Source organism: Macrosteles quadrilineatus, unplaced genomic scaffold (genome assembly GCF_028750875.1).
Source record: "Macrosteles quadrilineatus isolate MER2022 unplaced genomic scaffold, UCM_ALF_1.0 Scaffold_3__2_contigs__length_128488019, whole genome shotgun sequence".
Lineage (NCBI taxonomy): Eukaryota > Metazoa > Arthropoda > Insecta > Hemiptera > Cicadellidae > Macrosteles > Macrosteles quadrilineatus.
The window spans coordinates 107,582,051-107,603,012 of NW_026542596.1; the positions used below are offsets into that span (position 1 = coordinate 107,582,051).

The following is a 20,962-nucleotide window of genomic DNA, read 5'->3' on the forward strand; positions in this document are numbered from 1 at the left end:
CTAGTGTTAATGTTGGTTTGTCCAGGGCACTACAACCACCTGGATGGCTGAGGGAGTGGCATTGTGGAGTCAGAGTGACCAAGAGTGGTAGACTGGTGGGCCTAACAGTTGTACATAGTCTAGTGTTAATGTTGGTTTGTCCAGGGCACTACAACCACCTGGATGGCTGAGGGAGTGGCATTGTGGAGTCAGAGTGACCAAGAGTGGTAGACTGGTGGGCTTAACAGTTGTACATAGTCTAGTGTTGATGTTGGTTTGTCCAGGGCACTACAACCACCTGGATGGCTGAGGCAGTGGCATTGTGGAGTCAGAGTGACCAAGAGTGGTAGACTGGTGGGCCTAACAGTTGTACATAGTCTAGTGTTGATGTTTGTTTGTCCAGGGCACTACAACCACCTGGATGGCTGAGGGAGTGGCATGGTGGAGTCAGAGTGACCAAGAGTGGTAGACTGGTGGGCCTAACAGTTGTACATAGTCTAGTGTTAATGTTGGTTTGTCCAGGGCACTACAACCACCTGGATGGCTGAGGGAGTGGCATTGTGGAGTCAGAGTGACCAAGAGTGGTAGACTGGTGGGCCTAACAGTTGTACATAGTCTAGTGTTAATGTTGGTTTGTCCAGGGCACTACAACCACCTGGATGGCTGAGGGTGTGGCATTGTGGAGTCAGAGTGACCAAGAGTGGTAGACTGGTAGGCTTAACAGTTGTACATAGTCTAGTATTGATGTTGGTTTGTCCAGGGCACTACAACCACCTGGATGGCTGAGGGAGTGGCATTGTGGAGTCAGAGTGACCAAGAGTGGTAGACTGGTGGGCCTAACAGTTGTACATAGTCTAGTGTTGATGTTGGTTTGTCCAGGGCACTACAACCACCTGGATGGCTGAGGGAGTGGCATGGTGGAGTCAGAGTGACCAAGAGTGGTAGACTGGTGGGCCTAACAGTTGTACATAGTCTAGTATTAATGTTGGTTTGTCCAGGGCACTACAACCACCTGGATGGCTGAGGGAGTGGCATTGTGGAGTCAGAGTGACCAAGAGTGGTAGACTGGTGGGCTTCATAAGTGCTGTCCCAGCATCTCTTAACGTATACAATCAGTAAGTCCCCAATAATAAGCTGACTCTTACCAAGTATCATAATTAACTAGTGATGGGTTGATTCCAATACCATTTCTGATTTTACAACTTTGGTTTTGATTCTCGATTCTGCACTCGATACCGATACCTGTTAAAAATTAATTTAATAACACATATAACTTAAATGTGTGCTTTTCGCTATCCCTATAAATAGAGGAGCATGTTATTATAATTTAATCTTTATACTAGGGGTGGGCGAGTAGTGATTTTTCAATTCGAGTCGAGTCGAGTCGAGTATTTGAGTAAAAACTCGAGTATCGAGTCGAGTCGAGTATTTGAGTAAAAACTCGAGTATCGAGTCGAGTCGAGTCGAGTAGTTGTGCATTAAGTAGGCCTAGGCCCAGGGTTTATGCTGCGGTAGTATTTTTAGCATCTTGCTATTCACAACTTAAAAATGCTAAGTTTACATTGTTTTGCAGGCTAGGTCTATGGCAAATTTTCTACAAATAAAATTGAAAGATGTAATGTTCAAACAAATGTAATATTAGCCTACTGGATTTTTTTGTTTTTAAATGCTTAAGTTATTGAATAATATTTTTTCTACAGTTAGGCCTAACTTAGTTTTTGTCTTTGCAGATAGTTTGCAGCATTTTGCTGAAAAAATTTCATCCTAGCCTAAACCTTGCCTAGGCCTAAATAGGTAGTTTAAGTACTTATACCAAATTTTCTAAGTTATATGGTTACTAATTATTAGTACCTCCTACCTTAGGCCTAATAAAACATTTGGCCTAAGTTACAGTAGACTACTTGTTGGCTGCAGCATTAAATTATTTAGGCCTACACATCACTTGTTATTGTGTGTTTTATTTTTTCTTGCCTTTAATTCCTCCTCACTAACATGATAATCAACCTAACTAACTAACTTAATAAGGTACCTAACTTTAAGAATAATTTCAATTCAAATAAGAAACAGAATTTATAAAAATAAATTTATTTATTTAACAGAAAACTTATATCAAACTACATATTGTATCACAAGTTAAAAACATCAATGAGGTATTTTAAAATAGGTAATCACTTGGATAAGCACTTCATCTGTCTGAAGTTTGAAGGTTATGGGTACTAGGGCTATCCTCTTCACTCAGTACATTTATAAAAATGATCAAGTCATTCGTCTCTGACAGACTGAAAATATCAAATAAAAACATAGTAGGCCTACTATCTCGAAATAAAATCCCACATTAAACACTTAATTTAAAATTAAAACACATTTCACTGTAGCCTGGTATAGCCTATTTGGCCTTTCTTTATAAACTCACATTTTCTAGGTTAAGTTACAATTCAAACTGTAGTTGTCATGTTTCTGCCACCAGATTGAAAATTGCACAATCAAAATCACAAACAGAATATGTTTATTTTACTTTCTATTAAACTTCCACTAACAAAATCAATTTTATTTTAAGTTACAAATTCACTTCAAAGTAAAAACATTCAAAACTGACGTTGACATAACTTCACTCCAATCCATTGTTTTGTTTTGTTCTTGTTGTTGCTATGCGTCACCATCTTTATCTCTCTCTCTCTCTCTAGTCGGTCTGCTCCTGCTGTCTGCTTCTGCTTTGTTTTCCCATCAAACAGCTGCTGTTTTGCAGGGCTGACGTTGCCATATTTATCATTACACCATTATGGTGAATGTCGGCAAAATTATCATAAAATTGTTATAGCTTTTTTTTCGTAAAAAAAGTTAATAGTTTGACTAATTTAAATCATGTTTATGTAAACTTATTAGAAAATTATACTTATAGTTTGTTTACGCCAATACCGCAGTTGTAAAAGTACAAAAATTATCGTCCATCTGGCAACACTGAGTTTAAAGTGGAACTGATCTTTTCTTTCTGCCATTTGCCTAGACCCAATGAGATTGCGTCATTCAGATGCATCGATGTTCCTTGCAGTAACTTATCGGTTTGTAAAGCCCCCCACACACTACCAGACCAGACCTCCAGACCAGACCGTCTGGTCTGGCGTCTGGCACTTGTCTTATCGTGTGTGGGGCTGTCTGCAGACCGATTTTCTCGGACCAGACTGTCTGCGTGTCTGATGGTTGAACCCTCAGACCACAGACCGTCTGAGGTTCCCCCACCACTATTTTTGTCTGGTCTGTGAGTGTGTAGCGCTGTCTGTCAGACGGCCGACCATCGTGACAATCTACATCCATTTGTTGGAGTTCTCACCACGGTCTCTCAATTACGAATGTTAGACCGTCTGGTCTGGGAGTGTGTAGAGCCGTCCAAGACGGTCTGGTCTGGAGGTCTGGTCTGGTAGTGTGTGGGGGGCTTAAAACCGTGTAGTCCTATTCCGCCCGAGTTTTATTTCGCCCAATTCGCCCGCGGTCCCAGATTAACCCCTATAATCCTCAGCTCTACCTGCGTCAGGAGTCCTATTCCATCCACGGTGGCGAAGCCCCGCCTCCTAGGACCCCACTCACCCCCAGCTATGTAAAAGCCCTCCCCTACCCATCACCCCTACCACTTTATAATCTGGAACTTTCCTTTGGGTTGAAACGCTTTAACAGTAATCTATATTGATAAATAATTACGACATAACAGATTAATAAAATTGACTGTCCATGAACTGTTAGTTACTGTACGGTAACTGTATGTTTCTGTACGGCAAACAGAAACATATGATAACACTGCAATCCAAGACATGGCCAAACAAAGGCCACTAGTTAGCTGCTTCTCAAACTCAAAGGTGTGCAGTTGGGTATTTAACAACCCAACTGCACACCTTTGAGTTTTCTTTATTATACAATGTAAATAATTCGCCTATTGGGTCTGATGATGATTGGAGTGTCGAATCAAACTCGATCACCATTTGCCATCTTTTATGTATATTTATCGTCTGGTGAGATAACAGTATAAGGGCACAAATATATGTTTTAAGTGTTATTAGACGTTTTTTTTTTACTTTTTGTATACAATGTAATATAGTAGTTTACGCAAGGAATACATTAAGATAGTGTCGTTTACTCTATTGACGCGAATTGCATACACTACTTTACCTACGACAATATTTTAATTACTTATATCACTATTCATAACTCCTAAGAGAGGTTACGTTTTCGTTTAATTTATAAAATCTCATTCCCACTGACAGTGATGCAACGAACCATTGTACCAATGCTGCTTTGTAAATAAACAATGCTGTTAAGGGAATCTTTTTAATTCTAAGAAGGGGTATATGTCTTAAAATAAAGCCATATAAAAAAAACGTTTAAGTAAAGATCCATAACTTATTTTTACATTTTTCAGATTTGATTTTGTTATGCATAAAATTAAAGCCGAACATTTAAAAAGTAATTTGAGATAAAAAGAAAATTGGTGACGTATTAACCAATGGGTATGTTTTCATTAAACTTGGCAATTATTGTTCATTTAACACTAAGCTATCTCTATTTGAATATAAACAAAAAACACACCTCATTACCTTCCGTGTAGCAGCAAATCTAAAGGCTACTCATTAAATTAATATTATTTAAATTATAAATACATTTAACAATTTTAAGGGAAATATTTTAATAGAAATCCAGCAAGGCAAACTAACTCTTTGTATGTCAGTTGATATTATGTAAAGTTGACTTGGGTAATGCTAAGTCTGTAGGCTTGCGGCAGCGGCGGATATTTTAACCTTTAGTGTTTAGTTTTTAATTATTTATTTATTCTACCAATGGTATCACAATTTTTACATTCAAAATAAATTAAATACGTTAAATCGCTGCCGTTTAGTGAGTACAGTACTAGTACTTAGGTGTGCTGATACAGGGAAGAGTTCTTTAGTGTATAATTTTGAAAGTTTATTAGTATAAAATATGAATTGGTCAAATTTCACACAACAATATGCAATAATAAGCTACTAACAGTCATCCTGTAAACATCATACAGTAACTAATTGTCCTTCTGTTTCCACTAAACTCTACCACTTAAATTAACCAGAGTCCACTATGTTCAAATGAATGAACCTGTCACATGTTGTGTAAAATATTAAATCACTATCTTCATTACACTGTCTCAAAAACACCTGTCTTACGGATCGTTTTAGTACCTAAAGATAGCTTTTTGCGGACTAGTCCGTAAAATTTTACGGACTCGAATCATATGGTTATGTCAAAGCTTATCTCAAAAACAAAAACAAACAGCTGTTCTGATCGTTTTAAATGCCAATTCATAAACAAACTTTGTTTGTTTCTTATATAACCTCTCGTGGAAAATGCGAAACTCTGCTATTTCTCCCCTGTTATTTCGCACGGACAACGCTTGGACATTCCAAGTCAACATCCCTCGCGCTTATGTTTGGTTATTTATAAGAAAATATTGTCGTAGGTAAAGTAGTGTACGCAACTCGCGTAAAAAGAGTAAACGACACTATCTTAACGCATTCCTTGCATAAACTACTATATTACATTGTATATGAAAAGTAAAAAAAGATAATCTAATAACACTTAAAACTTTTGTGCTCTCATACTGTTATCTCACCATACGATAAATTTACATAAAATATGGCAAATGGTGATCGAATTTGATTCGACACTCCAATCATCATCAAACCCAATAGGTGAATTATTTACATTGTAGAATAAAGAAAACTCAAAGGTGTGCAGTTGGGTATTTAACACTAGAAGCAGCTAACTAGTGACCTTTGTTTGGCCATGTCTTGGATTGCAGTGTTATCGTATGTTTCTGTTTGCCGTTAAACGCAATATTTTAAATAATTAAATTGCTTATTTGCACATTTTGGATAGGGAGACACACATACAGTAACTAATAGCACATAGGTAGCAAATTTTATTAATCTGTTATGTCGTAAACATGTATCAATATCACTGTTGAAGCGTTTCAACGCAAAGGAAAGCTCCAGATTATAAAGATTTAACATATCTTTACAACGGCTACATCAATAAGGGCACATGACTCTTTATATTTTAATGCTTAAAACTTCGTGTTTAAACTTTACATTAATACTATAAAAGAAATTCGCTTGGTTTGTCTGGTTTGTCAAATAAATATTTTAAGCTTAAATAACCGTGTAGTCGGAGGTGGATTACGAGGTGATGGGTAGGGGAGGGCTTTTACATAGTTGGGGGTGGGTGGGGTCCTAGGAGGCGGGGCTTCGCCACCGTGGATGGAATAGGACTCCTGACGCAGGTAGAGCTGAGGATTATAGGGGTTAATCTGGGACCGCGGGCGAATTGGGAGTAATTAGGCTCCGGGCGAAATAAAACTCGGGCGGAATAGGACATAACCGCTTAAAACTAAACACCAATACCGATTATATTTAAAAAAATATTATGCTACAATAGGTTATTTTTATTTGTTGTATTTCTATATTTTGGTATAAAATATTTTGTTATTTCTATATTTTGGTATAAAATATTTTTATGGCAGTTCAAACTAAATCTGATACTGTACTTTATAATATCTTCAAGAATCGTCTGCCATTGTTAGGCCTACTAGTCACGAGACTCCCTTGTTGACTATCGACTATTGCAATTCGATAGATTCATTCAATGCTTTATTTCAACTTACTGTATCGTTATCGAGACGTATTGTTGACTGTTGTAGGAAAGTGAAAGTCTGTTGTTAGTAGTAGTTAGTAGTAGTCCTCTTGCTAGCTCTGCCGAATGACGATGGGTGTTTGTTGAATATTTGGTTTACGCTGGTCTAACCTATATGAGGTTAGATAGTTGTTTTTTGTAGGAATGGGGATTAAATAAGGCATCAACACAAAACAAAATATAATTTATTAAATATGGATGTAGAAAATCGTGTATTGGCACTATTTATAACTACCCGACTCGAAATTTTCGAGTAGTAATTACTACTCGACTCAAGGTCGAGTATTTGAAAAAACTCGAGTAATTACTCGAAGGTCGAGTACTCGCCCACCCCTACTTTATACTGTACAAGCTGCATTGCTATTGATTAAGGTTACATAGATTAGAATAGTCTATAAGGAAAAGAAGATAGGCTACCGGTAATTCAAAAAGACATACATTTTAACATATTTTATTAAATTAAAGTGAGACAACAATCTCTGGTTAAGGTAGGCATAAAAATGTTCACTGAGTTATTTGTTTGCATAGTACATCTAGGCCTGCAATGAATGTTCCACATTGCTTGAGTTATAAAGTCAAAGTCAATATCAAAGTCATCTCAAATATTGTCATTATCAATATCACTTTAATTACTTAAACAATCACATAAAAGTCATAGAGTTCGTCACATCACTAGAACGGAGATCGTAATCCATTTTGAACAACTCACTACGCACGCACAGCAAACAAACAACAAAAACAAAACATAGGTTAAACAATTAATTTGCCATTTTGCAAACTCAGACAGCTGTTTCAGTTCAGTCAGAGAGAAACAGCAACGATAAAATACATCGCTAAACGGCCGTCTCCAATAGTTACCGTGAAGCCCTGAACAGTTAGTACAAGTAAGCTGGGGCATTGATCACACATATATAAAAATAAAGAACACAACTTAGCACCTACAAACTTGCCCAATTTTGCGTGGGCGGGACTTGTGCGCATCAGAAAACCTGCTCAATATGGGGTGGATGATACTGTAACGGTAGGTATTTTCCTCCTTTAAATACCCACTGTTACTTTGGGTGACATAGCTCAGGAATGAAACAGTAGACTGGAACTGTAATGTAACATTCATTTATAAGAGTTCTTGAGCGTCAAACTATCCAATTCTGTAAATATCCAAATCCAAACCTCTCAATATTCAATCCAAATCCAAGCCTTAACCACCTGATCTGAATCCGATCCAAACTGAAATTTTAGCACCCACACCTCTATTAATTTGTTGATTTTTCAATTGTGTTGCTTTTTATATGGGTTTTTTGATATAAAATCGGTTGTTTCAGAACTCAGAAGATGGTAGAGATCAATTTCCTTTGTGTACATAAAAAGCTGCGCAGTAAAAGAGTGGCGCCCGTACTTATCAGAGAGATCACAAGAAGAGTGAACCAGACGGGGATCTTTCAAGCAGTGTATACAGCCGGTGTGGTATTGCCCAAGCCCATAGGAACTTGCAGGTTAATCATTACTGTTAGTTTGACTACTGATGTTTAGATCCAGAAATTTATTAAGATGATCCTGTAACACTTTCACAATCTCCTTAAATGATTTCTCCTACGGGTTGTCAGGCGTAAATAAGTCCTTTAGCAGATTGTAGCATTTAGCTCCGATCACTGTTAGAAACGCACTTACTTCCTTATCGTCCAAAATTAGGGGTCTGCGAGTCCCCGAATTTTTCTCGTCTGGTCGGGCCAGCTAAAGGCCTGACAGTCCGAGTCTGGGTCAGAAATTTGTTTGGGCCATGATTGGGTCCGGCAAGAAAAAGAATAATCAATTTATTTTCAAAGAAACGCTTTTATATTAAATCTATTATTGCAGAGGAATTAAAATGTTCAAATGAGAATTTAATATTAAGTATGTTCATGACGTTAAGAATAAAAAACGGCAGAACAATTGCTGCCCACCACTGGCCAGAGTCAGTCTACTGACAGACAACATCCGTGCAAAGAAAACAAAGTCAAATGAACTATCCAAAGGTACTAGTTTAATTATTTGTTGTTTATTCCTTAGGTACCTGATCAAAAATATATTTAAGTATTTTACATAATTATAAAGAAATATCTTATACATTGTACAGCTATCTGTATCTTGTTCTTTTATTTTCCTCCTGCCCTTTTTCTCATTGTTAAAATTTCTAATAGACTGCATTTGAATTACCAGCTGATCATATGATTTTTGTTCATTCTTTGAATTGCTATTGTTTATGTTTAGTTTCTATTCTTTGTTAATGGAATAATACACTTTTTTATCTGATTTATCTTTTATTATGTAATAACGAGTTACAACAGTTTTGGCGAGGAGGTAAAAGTATACATTTTTTTATTCATACATTAATGATCAGTTACAATTTTTCAATTGCCTTTTCTTGAAATAACATGTTAATAACTAGCCTACATCTCAGGCTTAGGAACATTGAAGTTACAACAACAAAATGAACTCAGAACAATTTGACAAATTCATAGAAGGCCAGAAACAACAAATGGATCTTCTATTTCTGTTGTTTGAGAAACTAGAACAAAAAATGAAAGATAACACACCTTTCAAGGATTGAAAGAAAAGAAGTAAAATTGTAATGCTTCGAACGCCAACTAATCAGCTGATCAGTTGACAATTATAATTGTTGATCCGACTAGTACCTGTTGATACTCGCGTATTCTTAACCTAATTTGGTGGAAGTTAAAGGAAGGTAGATTAAACTGATTTAGACTCTATGACACCTAGGTGGTCGTAGAAATATTGAGTGCAACCAGTTTTTTTTTCTGAACGATGAACTATAATCTACTATATTATTTTCTAGATACTGGCATCGATCACTGAACCCCAAGAAGCTGATAGAGGTGAAATTCTCGCACCTGAGCCGCAACATGACAATGCAGCGGACTCTCAAGCTGTACAAGCTGCCTGACTCGACCAGGACACCGGGGTTCCGTAAACTCACTGCTGACGACATCCCCAAGGCTCACAAACTGTTGGCTGGCGTAAGCTGACTGCTTATTCTATCATGAGTGCTAGAGTAGTTATTTGAGGGTATTGTTTATAGAGGTTTACGGATAGTGAAATTCCATTTTGGATTGTATTTGGGTTGTATAGTTAAGGCTCGGTTCGGATCAGATATTGGGAGGTTCAGAGTCGGAAATTTTCGGATAGTTCGGAGTTGGTTATTAATAAGTTAAAAATATATAGCATACCCATTAAACACTGGCACGCTGTGTAAATAAACGTTAATGTAAGGTTAATGTTTATGTAACGTTTTGTTATTGTAAAATTTGCATTTTTATATCAACAAAATACATGTTGACCGACTCTGTTGTTGTTGTTGGTTGTGCTGACGTTGACCGCTGTGACTGCCTCTGCCACTGCGGTGGGCCGCCGCCGCCGACTCCTTCTGCCTGTCATTTTAGTGAAGTTGCGTTGACTGCTGTTAACCCCGTGTCGTCTGCATGCCCGACATCAGCGCCGCTGCTCCTCACTCCGCCATTTCTATATTGGTTGCTATCAAAAGTCAGTTCCGCTCAGCCTAGTAGCCGTTTCTTGATGACGTCACTTCGTATACCACTAATAAGCTTATCCCTCAAATAATCCAACAGATTGGTTTTAAATTCGCAAATCATTGACAGTTCTTTTAGTTGCACTACTTTATCCGAGATTTACTTGTGCTCTCTCTTAGTTCTCTAACAAAATTTATAACGTTCTGTTATAAATGCGGGTGTTGGACTATCCACCAGCTCCACAATTTGATCTTGTTTGCTGGCTTATCCGGTGTGCACAGATTCTAAGTGTTTTTAAACCCATAACCGTTAACAAAGTAGATTTTTTTTCAACCTTATAACAACCTCTCAATATAATTATGAGGACCACGTTTCTTCAGCCGCATCAAACGCATTCATAGACCCTATAAGACTGTCATTTAATACTTGTTAAATAGTCTCATAAAAACTGGTGAAACTCCTTTTATATAAACTAATGTATTACTCACCGAAGGAGGAGCAAGGATTCCTGATGAAATAAACAAACTACATGAAAATAAGTAGACAAAATGATGAAGAAGACTACTTAGAAGTAGGGATGGACGGGTCCCGAAATTTTGGGAATTTTTCGGGAAAAAAATATTCCCGATTATCGGGACGGGATTACATTTGATTCGGGAATTTTTCGGGACGGGATTTAGTCTGATCGCCGGCGATTTTGCCGCTTCACGAGTGCCGATGACGCCGCTATTACGAGCGATAGGTCTGCGAACGCAGGAGACGAAGTCGTTTCGACAATCACGCCGTGACCGCGAGTCATACCGACGATCACCACGTGACTGCGGAGTCATACCGACGATCACGACGTGACCGCACCGACGATCGCGCCGTGACCACGGAGTCATACCGACAATCACGCCGTGACCGCGGAGTCTTACCGACAATCACGCCGTGACTATGAGTCATACCGACGATCATGCCGTGACCGCGAGTCATACCGACGATCACCCCATGACCGCGGAGTCATACCGACCATCACGACTTGACCGCGGAGTCATACCAACGATCGCGCCGTGATCGCGAGTCATACCGACGATCAAGCCGTGACCGCGAGTCATACCGACAATCACGCCATGACCGCGGAGTCATACCGACGATTGCGCCGTGACCGCGAGTCATACCGACGATCACCCCGTGACCGCGGAGTCATACCGACGATCACGACGTGACCGCGGAGTCATACCGACAATCACGCCGTGACCGCCGTCATTTTGACGTTCGCACCGTGACCGCGAGTCATTTCGACCGTGAGTCACAAGTTTCTATAGGTACCTGTAAATTATTACCCATTTTTTTGGTTTTTATAGATCAGTGCCACAAACGGTAAAGATTGATTTCGTATGCCTTTTTTGGTAACTGCAATACTCAAGACTTTCTTTTCATGCAAAGAAAAAAATCCCGTCCCGTCCCGTCCCGAACTAAAAATTCAATCCCGTCCATCCCTACTTAGAAGTATTAAATTACAGGTTCCAATAAGCAAACACATAAAATATGTGGGAGTAACAATCACAAACAATAACAGAGAAGATGTTGAAATTCAAAACAGACTCACGGCAGCAAAAAAATCATATTGAAGCTTAGTAAAATTATTCAAAAGTAAACTTTCATCAAAAATCATCAAAATAAGAATGTATAAATAAAACTATAGTGTGTATACAACCTGTTCTGCTATACGGAGAGAGGCTACCGAATTTGTAATTTTTGGTATACTAAAAAATATGTATCAGTCGGTTATTACATATTTTGTTACAGTTTCAATATTGCCTCTGTTACATTTTCACAACTTGCAATGAAGTACTTTTACGTATTGTAACAGAAGTTTTCATTAGGCTTATTCCTTTGCTTATTGACAACAAAGCTCCTAATTCTTAACGGTGTGACACATCCATTCCTTGATCTCAAAAAATCCAGTAATACCTCATTAACTTGAAAAATACAGTAGACTCCCTCTTATCCGGACTCCTTGGGATAACAGTTTTTCCGGTTAAACTGATGTCCCCAAAACTCGTTAAAACAGACCGTTTAAATGCATACTGTATACAGTATTTGACTAAAATTTTGGAGAGGATTGTATTTAGACACGTGATCACAGGTCTCAAATCTTTCCCACGAGAACAGTAGTTTCAATACCGCCCACTTCCTGCCGATCTAGTCCGGTTAAACTAATGTGCTGATAAAAATTGTCCGTTTAAACCGCCGAGTGTAGTCCAGCTAAACTGATGTCCGGTTAAAAGGTGTCCGGATAAGAGGAAGTCTACTGTACATAAAATGCTTCACAAAAATAAAGGAAGAGCACTTTCAGGTTTTTTTTCATAGACACCTCCTACAGTTATGTTAGTGTCTTGTTGCAGATTAACCATGATCCCCAAAAATCTAAATTTAAAAAAATACCATACCATTTGAGATACATTATATAGCGATCACTAATATTTTTAGTGTAAGGAGGCCCATCATCCCGCAAGGAGACTTTAGGGTTGTCGTTGTTTACTTCACCAACCACCCAACGATTACATTTTGTGTGTGTTTTAATTTTTGTTATTACTAGGCCTAGACATAAGCTATCCAATATTATATAAGTTTTGTAAGTTGGCTTGAGTGAAAAAAAATTTAAAAGCTATGAGTGTTTTAAAATGTGTTATTATTACTAGCTAAACCTGTATTAAAGATTAACTATAAATTGAAAGTCAATTGAATTATTTTCCAATAATTTTATTTTAAGGTTATGTTTGCATTATCAAAGTTCACTCAGCCCCTACTTTATATTACTTTCCTAGTGGTCTTGTCAGATTCAAAATCTTTTTTTCAGTATTTATCAAGATTTGATTTGGTGCCGCTATTTTCGGAAGAGGAGTTTCGCCATTGGTTTTTGCCTCAGCCAGGAATTGTAGATTCATTCGTGGTAGAAAACAACGGTGAAATTACTGGTAAGTGTACATAACCACAGAAAACATATTACTATAACCCAGAATGCCAACCGCGTGGTAAAAAGCATTTAGTGTTTTGAGAGAGCTTTGCCTGTCAATCGTAGGCAGCGCCACCAGCGTTGCCATGCACTCAGCATAGCAACGCTGGTGGCGCTGCCTACGATTGACAGGCAAAACTCTCTCAAAATACTTAATGCTTTTTACCATGTGGTTGGCATTCTGCGTTATAGTAGTATGTTTTCTATGACATAACTGACTTGATCCTTTGTGCATGGATTAAAAGGTTAATACTACGAGTGTTATTTTTAAGTACGAGTCGTTTTAGTGAATTTCCCATGTGAGGATTGAGCTATTACCCTCATGGTAAGACCTAGACCCAGAAACGATTAATTTTTTGTTTTAATGTCCCCAGAGGCCAAAAACACCACCCATACTAATGCTGAATTCTTTAATTTATTTATTAATATATTTATTTATACATATACTAGCAGTTACCCGGTGTGCGCTGCTGAGCTAACAACTATTATTTTAAATAGTAATTTGTTCTTTATGATAAACGTATACCAAAAACAAAAATAGAATATTTATTTTACTTAATTGCCAGTGGATAAACAATGTTTTTGTTTTTTTCATTAGGTGTATAAATGTACAAACAAGTCTTTGGGCGTACCTTGTGAGCACACAACATACATCTGTCCAGTTAGGGACTGCCCTTGTGCCTTATAATGGTGATTGCAACAGCAAGACAAATTCGCAATAAATCAAGGCAGCTTAGCATTAAGTCCTCGTAAATTGCACCTTTTTGAAAAGAAAACCAAATACGCTGTTACAAAATTCTATAATAAACTTCCAAAGGACATACAAGCAGAAGTAAATATATAAAAAAAATAATTAGGGGTGTGCGAAGCAGCAAAAAATTTTCGATTCGAAGCAACGATTCGATTCAAAAGATTTTCGATTCGATTCGATGCAACTCGATTCGAAGCAATACGGTATTTTTCTATTCATAATTGTCAATTGAGTGGATTAACAATAATTAAAATTTACCACATTTGTGTAATACAGATTTTTGTTGATGTGGTAGGCCTATTCATACTTAACATATGAATTTTAGGCGAAAAAATATTTATTTTCAATCATAGGGATTAGAATAACCTGTATTGCTGGAAATACCAGTGAGCTGCTTTACTTGCCTATTTCATAATTTTTACTTGGAATTGGCTCAACTGCAAGAAAGAAGAAAATATTTTTTTTATCAAGACATTCATTCTCATTTTAATAACTGTTTATATAACTAAATAGTACCGGTAGCTAAATTACAACAAATTTGAATGGAACTTAATATAAAAAGACCATTAAGAAATAAATTTACATATCACAAGTTTAGGGCCTGTGGACCGGCTTCAGGACTGCAAGCAAGAAGAAAATAAAAATAATATGTTTCCACCATGCAATATGTATCATTCATTCCCTACCTCCTAACTTCCTTAGTATAATAACCTCACACTTACATTATTTGTTACATCATCATAAATAAAGAATTATCTATTATTGGCATCAGTAGGACTACAGCTTTACATAGGCATTATTTTTATAGGGCCTAAAATAGTAATAGGCTAAGCAACATGACAAGTGGATAGCTCATTAAAGAAAAGATATTGTGTAAACTAATTTACTATAAAACTCAAAAACAGTAAATAACACACAAACATTGTTTATGGTATAATTATTAAGGACTGTAAAAAATGCATATCATGTCATACAGTAGTATAGACCTACTGCAAGAGTTTAAAATCCTAAAACAACTGATTTTGATAGCTAATGAATGAAAAGAATTAAAAATCCATAAAATAAAGCCAAACAATATCACAATTAATTAGGTACCCGAAAAGTAACTCTTAAATAATATTAAATCAAGAGATAAGAAAGTTAAATGCTAACTTCTAGTGCCCTTGGCAACACAGGTCAATGTTTTTAAACTACCCTCAATGTTTTTGGAACAGCAGGGTCTTTTTCTCTGAAGGAAGGGTAGTAGTTAGTAGTATGTCAACAAAAACAATGAACCACTCTCACCAGCCAGGCCCGACGATGTGTGCATTCAAGGTCATGACCCTCCCCCTCCCCTCTTACACAACCCGGTTGCTACCCAGTTGCTTCAATTGCTGACAAAATTCAAGTGATGAAACAAGGAAGTAGAGACAAAAAAATAAAAATATATTCCTTTATTCAAAAACACAAAACTGTTACAGATCATTTTCAAAGAAATTAATTCATTGTAATTTGTGAGTTGTAAATATTGTATTGGATTCTAGAAATATATTTTTTAAACCCCATCTAACCAAGATACAGATCTGTTCACTATATCAGATATTTCTTTTGTTTATAATTTATTATATAAAATACTAAAATATATTTTTTATTAGGTATGGAATAAACAATAAATGATTAAACTAGTATGTCTGGATAAATAGTCTTTCTATTCTTTTGACTTTGTTTTCTTTGCACTGTTAGTGTTGCGTCACGGCTTTTGTCTTGTCACTCTTGTCAGTACAGTAGACGACTAGACTGGCTCTGGCTAGTGGCAATACGGCAATTGCTCCGTTGTGTCTTTATTCTTAAAGGTCGTGAGCCAACTTAATCTTTAATTCTCATTTGAACATTTTAATTCCTCTGTAATATTAGATATAATAATATAAGTGTGTTTCTTTGGAAATAAATTATTATTTTTTTTCTTTTGCCCGAACATTTGGGGACCGGCAGACCCCTAACAAAAATACCAAATGTATCAGTCTATAACATTAATTTTTCTAGTTAAGTATTAAGTAACAATTTTTCAGACTTATTTTAAAAATGATTTTGGAGTAACCTATCTTGTTTTGGCTAGGTTTACAGTAGTAAAATATTTTTCACACTGCTTACATCAAGACAAAAAAAGTTATATTTACTGCAAAGAATGTATTAAATAAGAACGCCTTCGTAAAGGAAATGCAACAGCAACGCGCTCCTGTATTGCGGGTATTGCATTGACTTTCTGCAGGCGTTTTTCGTATATGGATACTGACTCCCTCATGAATCGAATCGTTTTTTGACCACCACTGAATCGAATCGCGATTCGATGCATCGAATCGAATCGAAATTTCGATCCATTTTCGATGCATCGCACACCCCTAAAAATAATAAAACAAACCTAAGATATTTCTCATTAGCAGGGCTATTTATTCATTTCATGAACTGTAATTGACTTCTCTTTCCCTACTAATCAAAGTATGTTTTCACTTTATTTATATCATTTTCTTTTGGTTCTTTGTTCTTTTACAGTTATTCTCTTATTTACTAAAAGCATGTATATTTGATTATAACTTTATCATTAAGAAATGTGACACTATTCATGTATATATTCCTAATGTACTTGATGAATAAAGATAATTTTTATTGAATTGAAAAGAGTCTGGGTACCCACCAACAACACAATTCCGTCCGAAATGAACATTTTCACGACCATTTTTAAACTCCTTAGCCTACTTTTTCACTCTCCCCGCTGTCATTCCATTAGAGTCATAAACTTCAGCCATTTGATGATGAATGTCAGCATCGGATATGTTTATTGTGGTCAAAAACGTATTACTGATCTTGGCGGGAGATTCAATAATACAAAAAATCCACATCGAACATGGTTTTCTCTGTTGTGCTGTAGTACATATTTCGTTTAATATCAATTCTAGTTTCCTGCAGTCTGTGGATACTGAAGAGCGTATGAAAGAAACAACTGAAGCGTATGAGTGGAAACAAGTGGCTTATTTGTTTGCAGGGAACTATTTTAAAATATTAAACATAACTGTCGTCAATTGGAATTGAGGCAAACAGATTTAATGATTTAATCTTTAGTTGGAAATAATGCATTGTGACGTAATTTTCCGTAAGCGCCAAAATCACCAAAAGGTGGCCTGCTCCTCTTTTCTCCCGTAGCCGACTAGTCTCTTTTAGCGCGACTAGGGCACAGCAACAGCTTACATTCAGCTGTTTAAGTTTCGTGGTTTAGCCGTTATTTTACCCCCTACACATTTGACCCGTTACAGCATTTGGGTTAGTTTATTAGAACACATGCCAGCTGTACAGGCTTCAAACTGTGTTTGCACAGCAGCTCGGTTATATTTCACATGGGTTGTTTTGCTGCTCAGATGGCCTTTTGTACAGCCCAACATAAAAACAATTGAATACTCATAAGGCTAGCAACTCTAGGTAGCTAAAAACGTGTTGTGGCATTTCCTTAGTGGTAATACCTGGGGGAGCGAGCTAGTCTAGTGATTAGAGTGCAGGACTCCGGTTCCTGGGGTCCCGGGTTCAAATCCCCCCAAATCACCAATGGATTTTATCTAAGTGATAATGCCGTAACCGCTAGGTCTAGCCTGAAGTAATGTGAAAAAAAATTCCAAGCTCGTGCCTAGCGTCCTAGGACAAAAAAAAAAAAAACATTTATGCCCTGGTGAGTAACATAAAATAAAATAAAATAATTTTGTGCTGGTGCTGGTATGATTGGTAGGAAGGACTTGAATAATTTTTCACTTAATACAGAAAAAGTTCGGGCTTGTGGCAATAACCACATGTGTGGCAGAAAGACCCGGTGTTGAAACAATCAAGTGCTTTTATGTAAACAACTGGCAAACAGATCAACTGAGGTTACTCTAGACTTACATTTTGATGGTGTTGCAGATATGGTGAGTTTCTACACGCTGCCATCCACGGTGATGCATCATCCTGTACATCGTACACTCAAGGCAGCGTATAGCTTTTACAATGTCTCTATAAAAACTGCATGGATAGACCTCATGCAAGATGCCCTAATATCTGCCAAAAATGTAAGTACCAAAAGTCACTCAATATTCTTAACTGTAAAATGTATAAAATAAAAAACAGAAAACACTTTTCTCCTCAATCAACAAGAATTCCTGTTAGCAAATTTAATTTTCCATATAGGGAATAAGCTATGATCGTTTACGTGAACCAAATGTACCATTGACATTGGATACTGTATATATCTCATTTACTGGAAACAGATGTAGTATTGACTTTAGAAAAGTATTGGATTAATATGCTAGCTTCGCTCAATATCGCAAGCAGACTGCATTGTACCCCTAGTTATCATGGTTCTACTGTATTAGTATGAAATGTTATGTTTTGTAACCAAGCGAGCTGAACTCTTCCCCCTCAAAAAAAATCTATGAAATATATTTGATAGTTTATGTTCTTCCTGTTTTAATCGATGCTGAAATGTGTATGTTTTCAGGCTGGCTTTGATGTGTTCAATGCCTTAGATCTGATGGAAAATAAAGAATTCTTAGAACCTCTGAAATTTGGGATTGGTGACGGTAATTTGCAGTACTACCTGTACAACTGGAGGTGTCCCTCTGTCGCACCAAACAAGGTAACAATGCTTTAAAACAATTAATAACTGTAAAATTGTATAGCAATAAATAAAGTTTTCTTTAGGTAAAGTCAGTTTTAATATAATGTCCTAGGTTAATTTTCCATAACCTGACAGTACCTTCAAGATCAATGGAATAGAAAATTAAAGGTAAATAAATTAATACTTTCTGAAACTGGAAAATCATCAAGATAATTGTCAAGATGTAGGTTGAGTAGAAATCTCGTTTTACATCTTTAATACAAGAGAGTAAGCTAAGCTAATTTTACAATTCTTGTGACATACGGTAGTTTTTTGTTTTTTTTTTGTCCTAGGACGCTAGGCACGAGCCTGGGATTGTTTTTCACATTAATTCAGGCTAGACCTATAGGTTGCGGCATTATCACTTAGATAAAATCCATTGGTGACTGGGCGGGGATCGAACCCGGGACCTCAGGGATTAAAGTCCCGTGCTCTAACCACTACGCCAGCTCGCTACCCAGTCCCAATATAGAGTAAAGATAAATAGAGTAAGCACAAATCGACATAGCTCTATGATGAGTACTACAGTAGAATCTCGATAAGAAGTGTCTCAAGGGGATTAGTAAAATAGTCTTGTTCTCGAGGTGCTCTTCTAGTCGAGGGTCGTGTTATCAAGGTTAATAAAAGAACAGAGCATCTTTATAACGAGTGCATTTCAGAACTTATGCAAACACATATTTTCTTTAAAATAAAACTGGGACGGGTGGCGTCGTCCTGTAATCCAACTGCTAGGAGGTCACGAATTGTGGATATTTATAGGCATGCACTGTGGATGCGATACTCCCTGGTGTGGATTAACGTCCGCACAAGTGAGTACTACGACTATCCGCAGTACTTTGAATGTACTTGGTTTTATGTGCAAGAATAGTTTTTTTAAACAAAAATATATACGTCTAATAACACGTCTTGTAATAATATATTTACAATTATACTGTTGACTCACAAGACGTTAAATACACACAAAAGTTGGTATTTACCATCTTGTGTGTCAACAGTATAAGTGTAAATACAAGTGTTATTAGACGTATATATTTTTTTTTTTTTTCAGATAATTTGATAACACGTTGCTGATCAAGATGTTATTCATTTTCATTTTTGACCCTCAAAACATAAAATTTCCCAATACTTCTTTAAACCATTTTGTAGAGCTTAAAAAACAAATAATTTAGTACATTAAAATGTGTTTGTACAGTTATTGGCTACGGGAAAAAATTAAAAAATGCAAATTTAAGATTCCCATGTTTTTATGGTGAATATTGTTAACTATACAATGCAATACAATACAAATCATCTTTATTCATGAACCTTTATCACCAAAACTATGTTTTTAGTGGTTTGCATTTTTAATGTTTCCCACCAAAGTGTGTATTTGACTTGTGTTTCAGATCGGACTGGTTCTACAGTGAACTCAGCCAATTCAACACCAAGTCACTCTCTGTGTTGCTACACTCATTCTGTAAATATCAGTGTTCTGTCCGACCCCAAGGCTAGCCAATAATCAATTGTTTTCTTTGTTCAAATAAACATCTAGTTGCTTATAAATAAAGGAGTTGTAACGGCTACTTGCATGAAGACATTTTAACTGGCTGAAGAGAACCTATTGAAATCTGTTAGGATTCACTGTTAATTTAGACAAGAATGTTTGCATTTTAAGAATATGTTACCAGTCAAAACTCCTTTTCACTGCAAAATTTGTATTTAGGTTTCAAACCTGAATTTGGAAGGTAGGCTATTAGTTTATCAAAAATCAACAATTATACTATATTGGTTTTTATACAATATTATTGTAAACAAATTAAACACTATATAATTTAATATTGGTTTGTTTGATTTCCCTCAAACTCAAAACCACCTGTAGTTTACAATTTAACACAGTGGCGTAGTTTGTAGCGCTCAGGAGCAGAGATGGCCGAAGCTGCCCCCCAGGTAGGCGGGGGTCTGTAGGTCCTCCCCTGGAAAAATTTTGAACTAGCGTTTTTATGCAATCTAGACATAATAATTTTTAAAACATAAATTGGCATTTTAATTGGGTTTATTATATTTAACCTATTTGATTAGGGCGTTCAAAAAAAAAACATGAATTTCAATTAAGTTCATTGGATGGAACTTATCCTTACTTAGAAATCTTCTCAAAACAGGATAGCTTTACCAAGTGCACGTAAACAGTAGGAACTGAGCAAAGGATGCAAATTTACAAATTGCGGGCAGATGTCGATGACGTTTAAGCACTTCCCACCACTCACTTAGGTTGCTGACCCCAAGACCTCTCGGGCCATACCTCCCCTTCACCTTCCTTCCTAAAATCCTTCCATGCTTGATAACAACATAGTAAAAAAAAAATACTA

At 36.7% G+C, this 20,962-nt stretch overlaps 1 protein-coding gene across 1 annotated transcript in view; it reads left to right on the forward strand.

Moving 5' to 3' along the window:
* The window catches only part of LOC128990792 (glycylpeptide N-tetradecanoyltransferase 1), a 36,926-nt gene extending 16,494 nt beyond the window's left edge, over positions 1-20,432 (forward strand). The window contains exons 5-11 of the mRNA XM_054413371.1: positions 978-1,094; positions 8,010-8,180; positions 9,521-9,701; positions 13,057-13,174; positions 17,885-18,030; positions 18,459-18,596; positions 20,003-20,432. Of these exons, the coding sequence (XP_054269346.1) occupies positions 978-1,094; positions 8,010-8,180; positions 9,521-9,701; positions 13,057-13,174; positions 17,885-18,030; positions 18,459-18,596; positions 20,003-20,023 (892 nt within the window). The 3' untranslated portion in view covers positions 20,024-20,432. The remainder of the gene's footprint in view (positions 1-977; positions 1,095-8,009; positions 8,181-9,520; positions 9,702-13,056; positions 13,175-17,884; positions 18,031-18,458; positions 18,597-20,002) is intronic.
* The last annotated feature ends 530 nt before the right edge of the window (positions 20,433-20,962 follow it).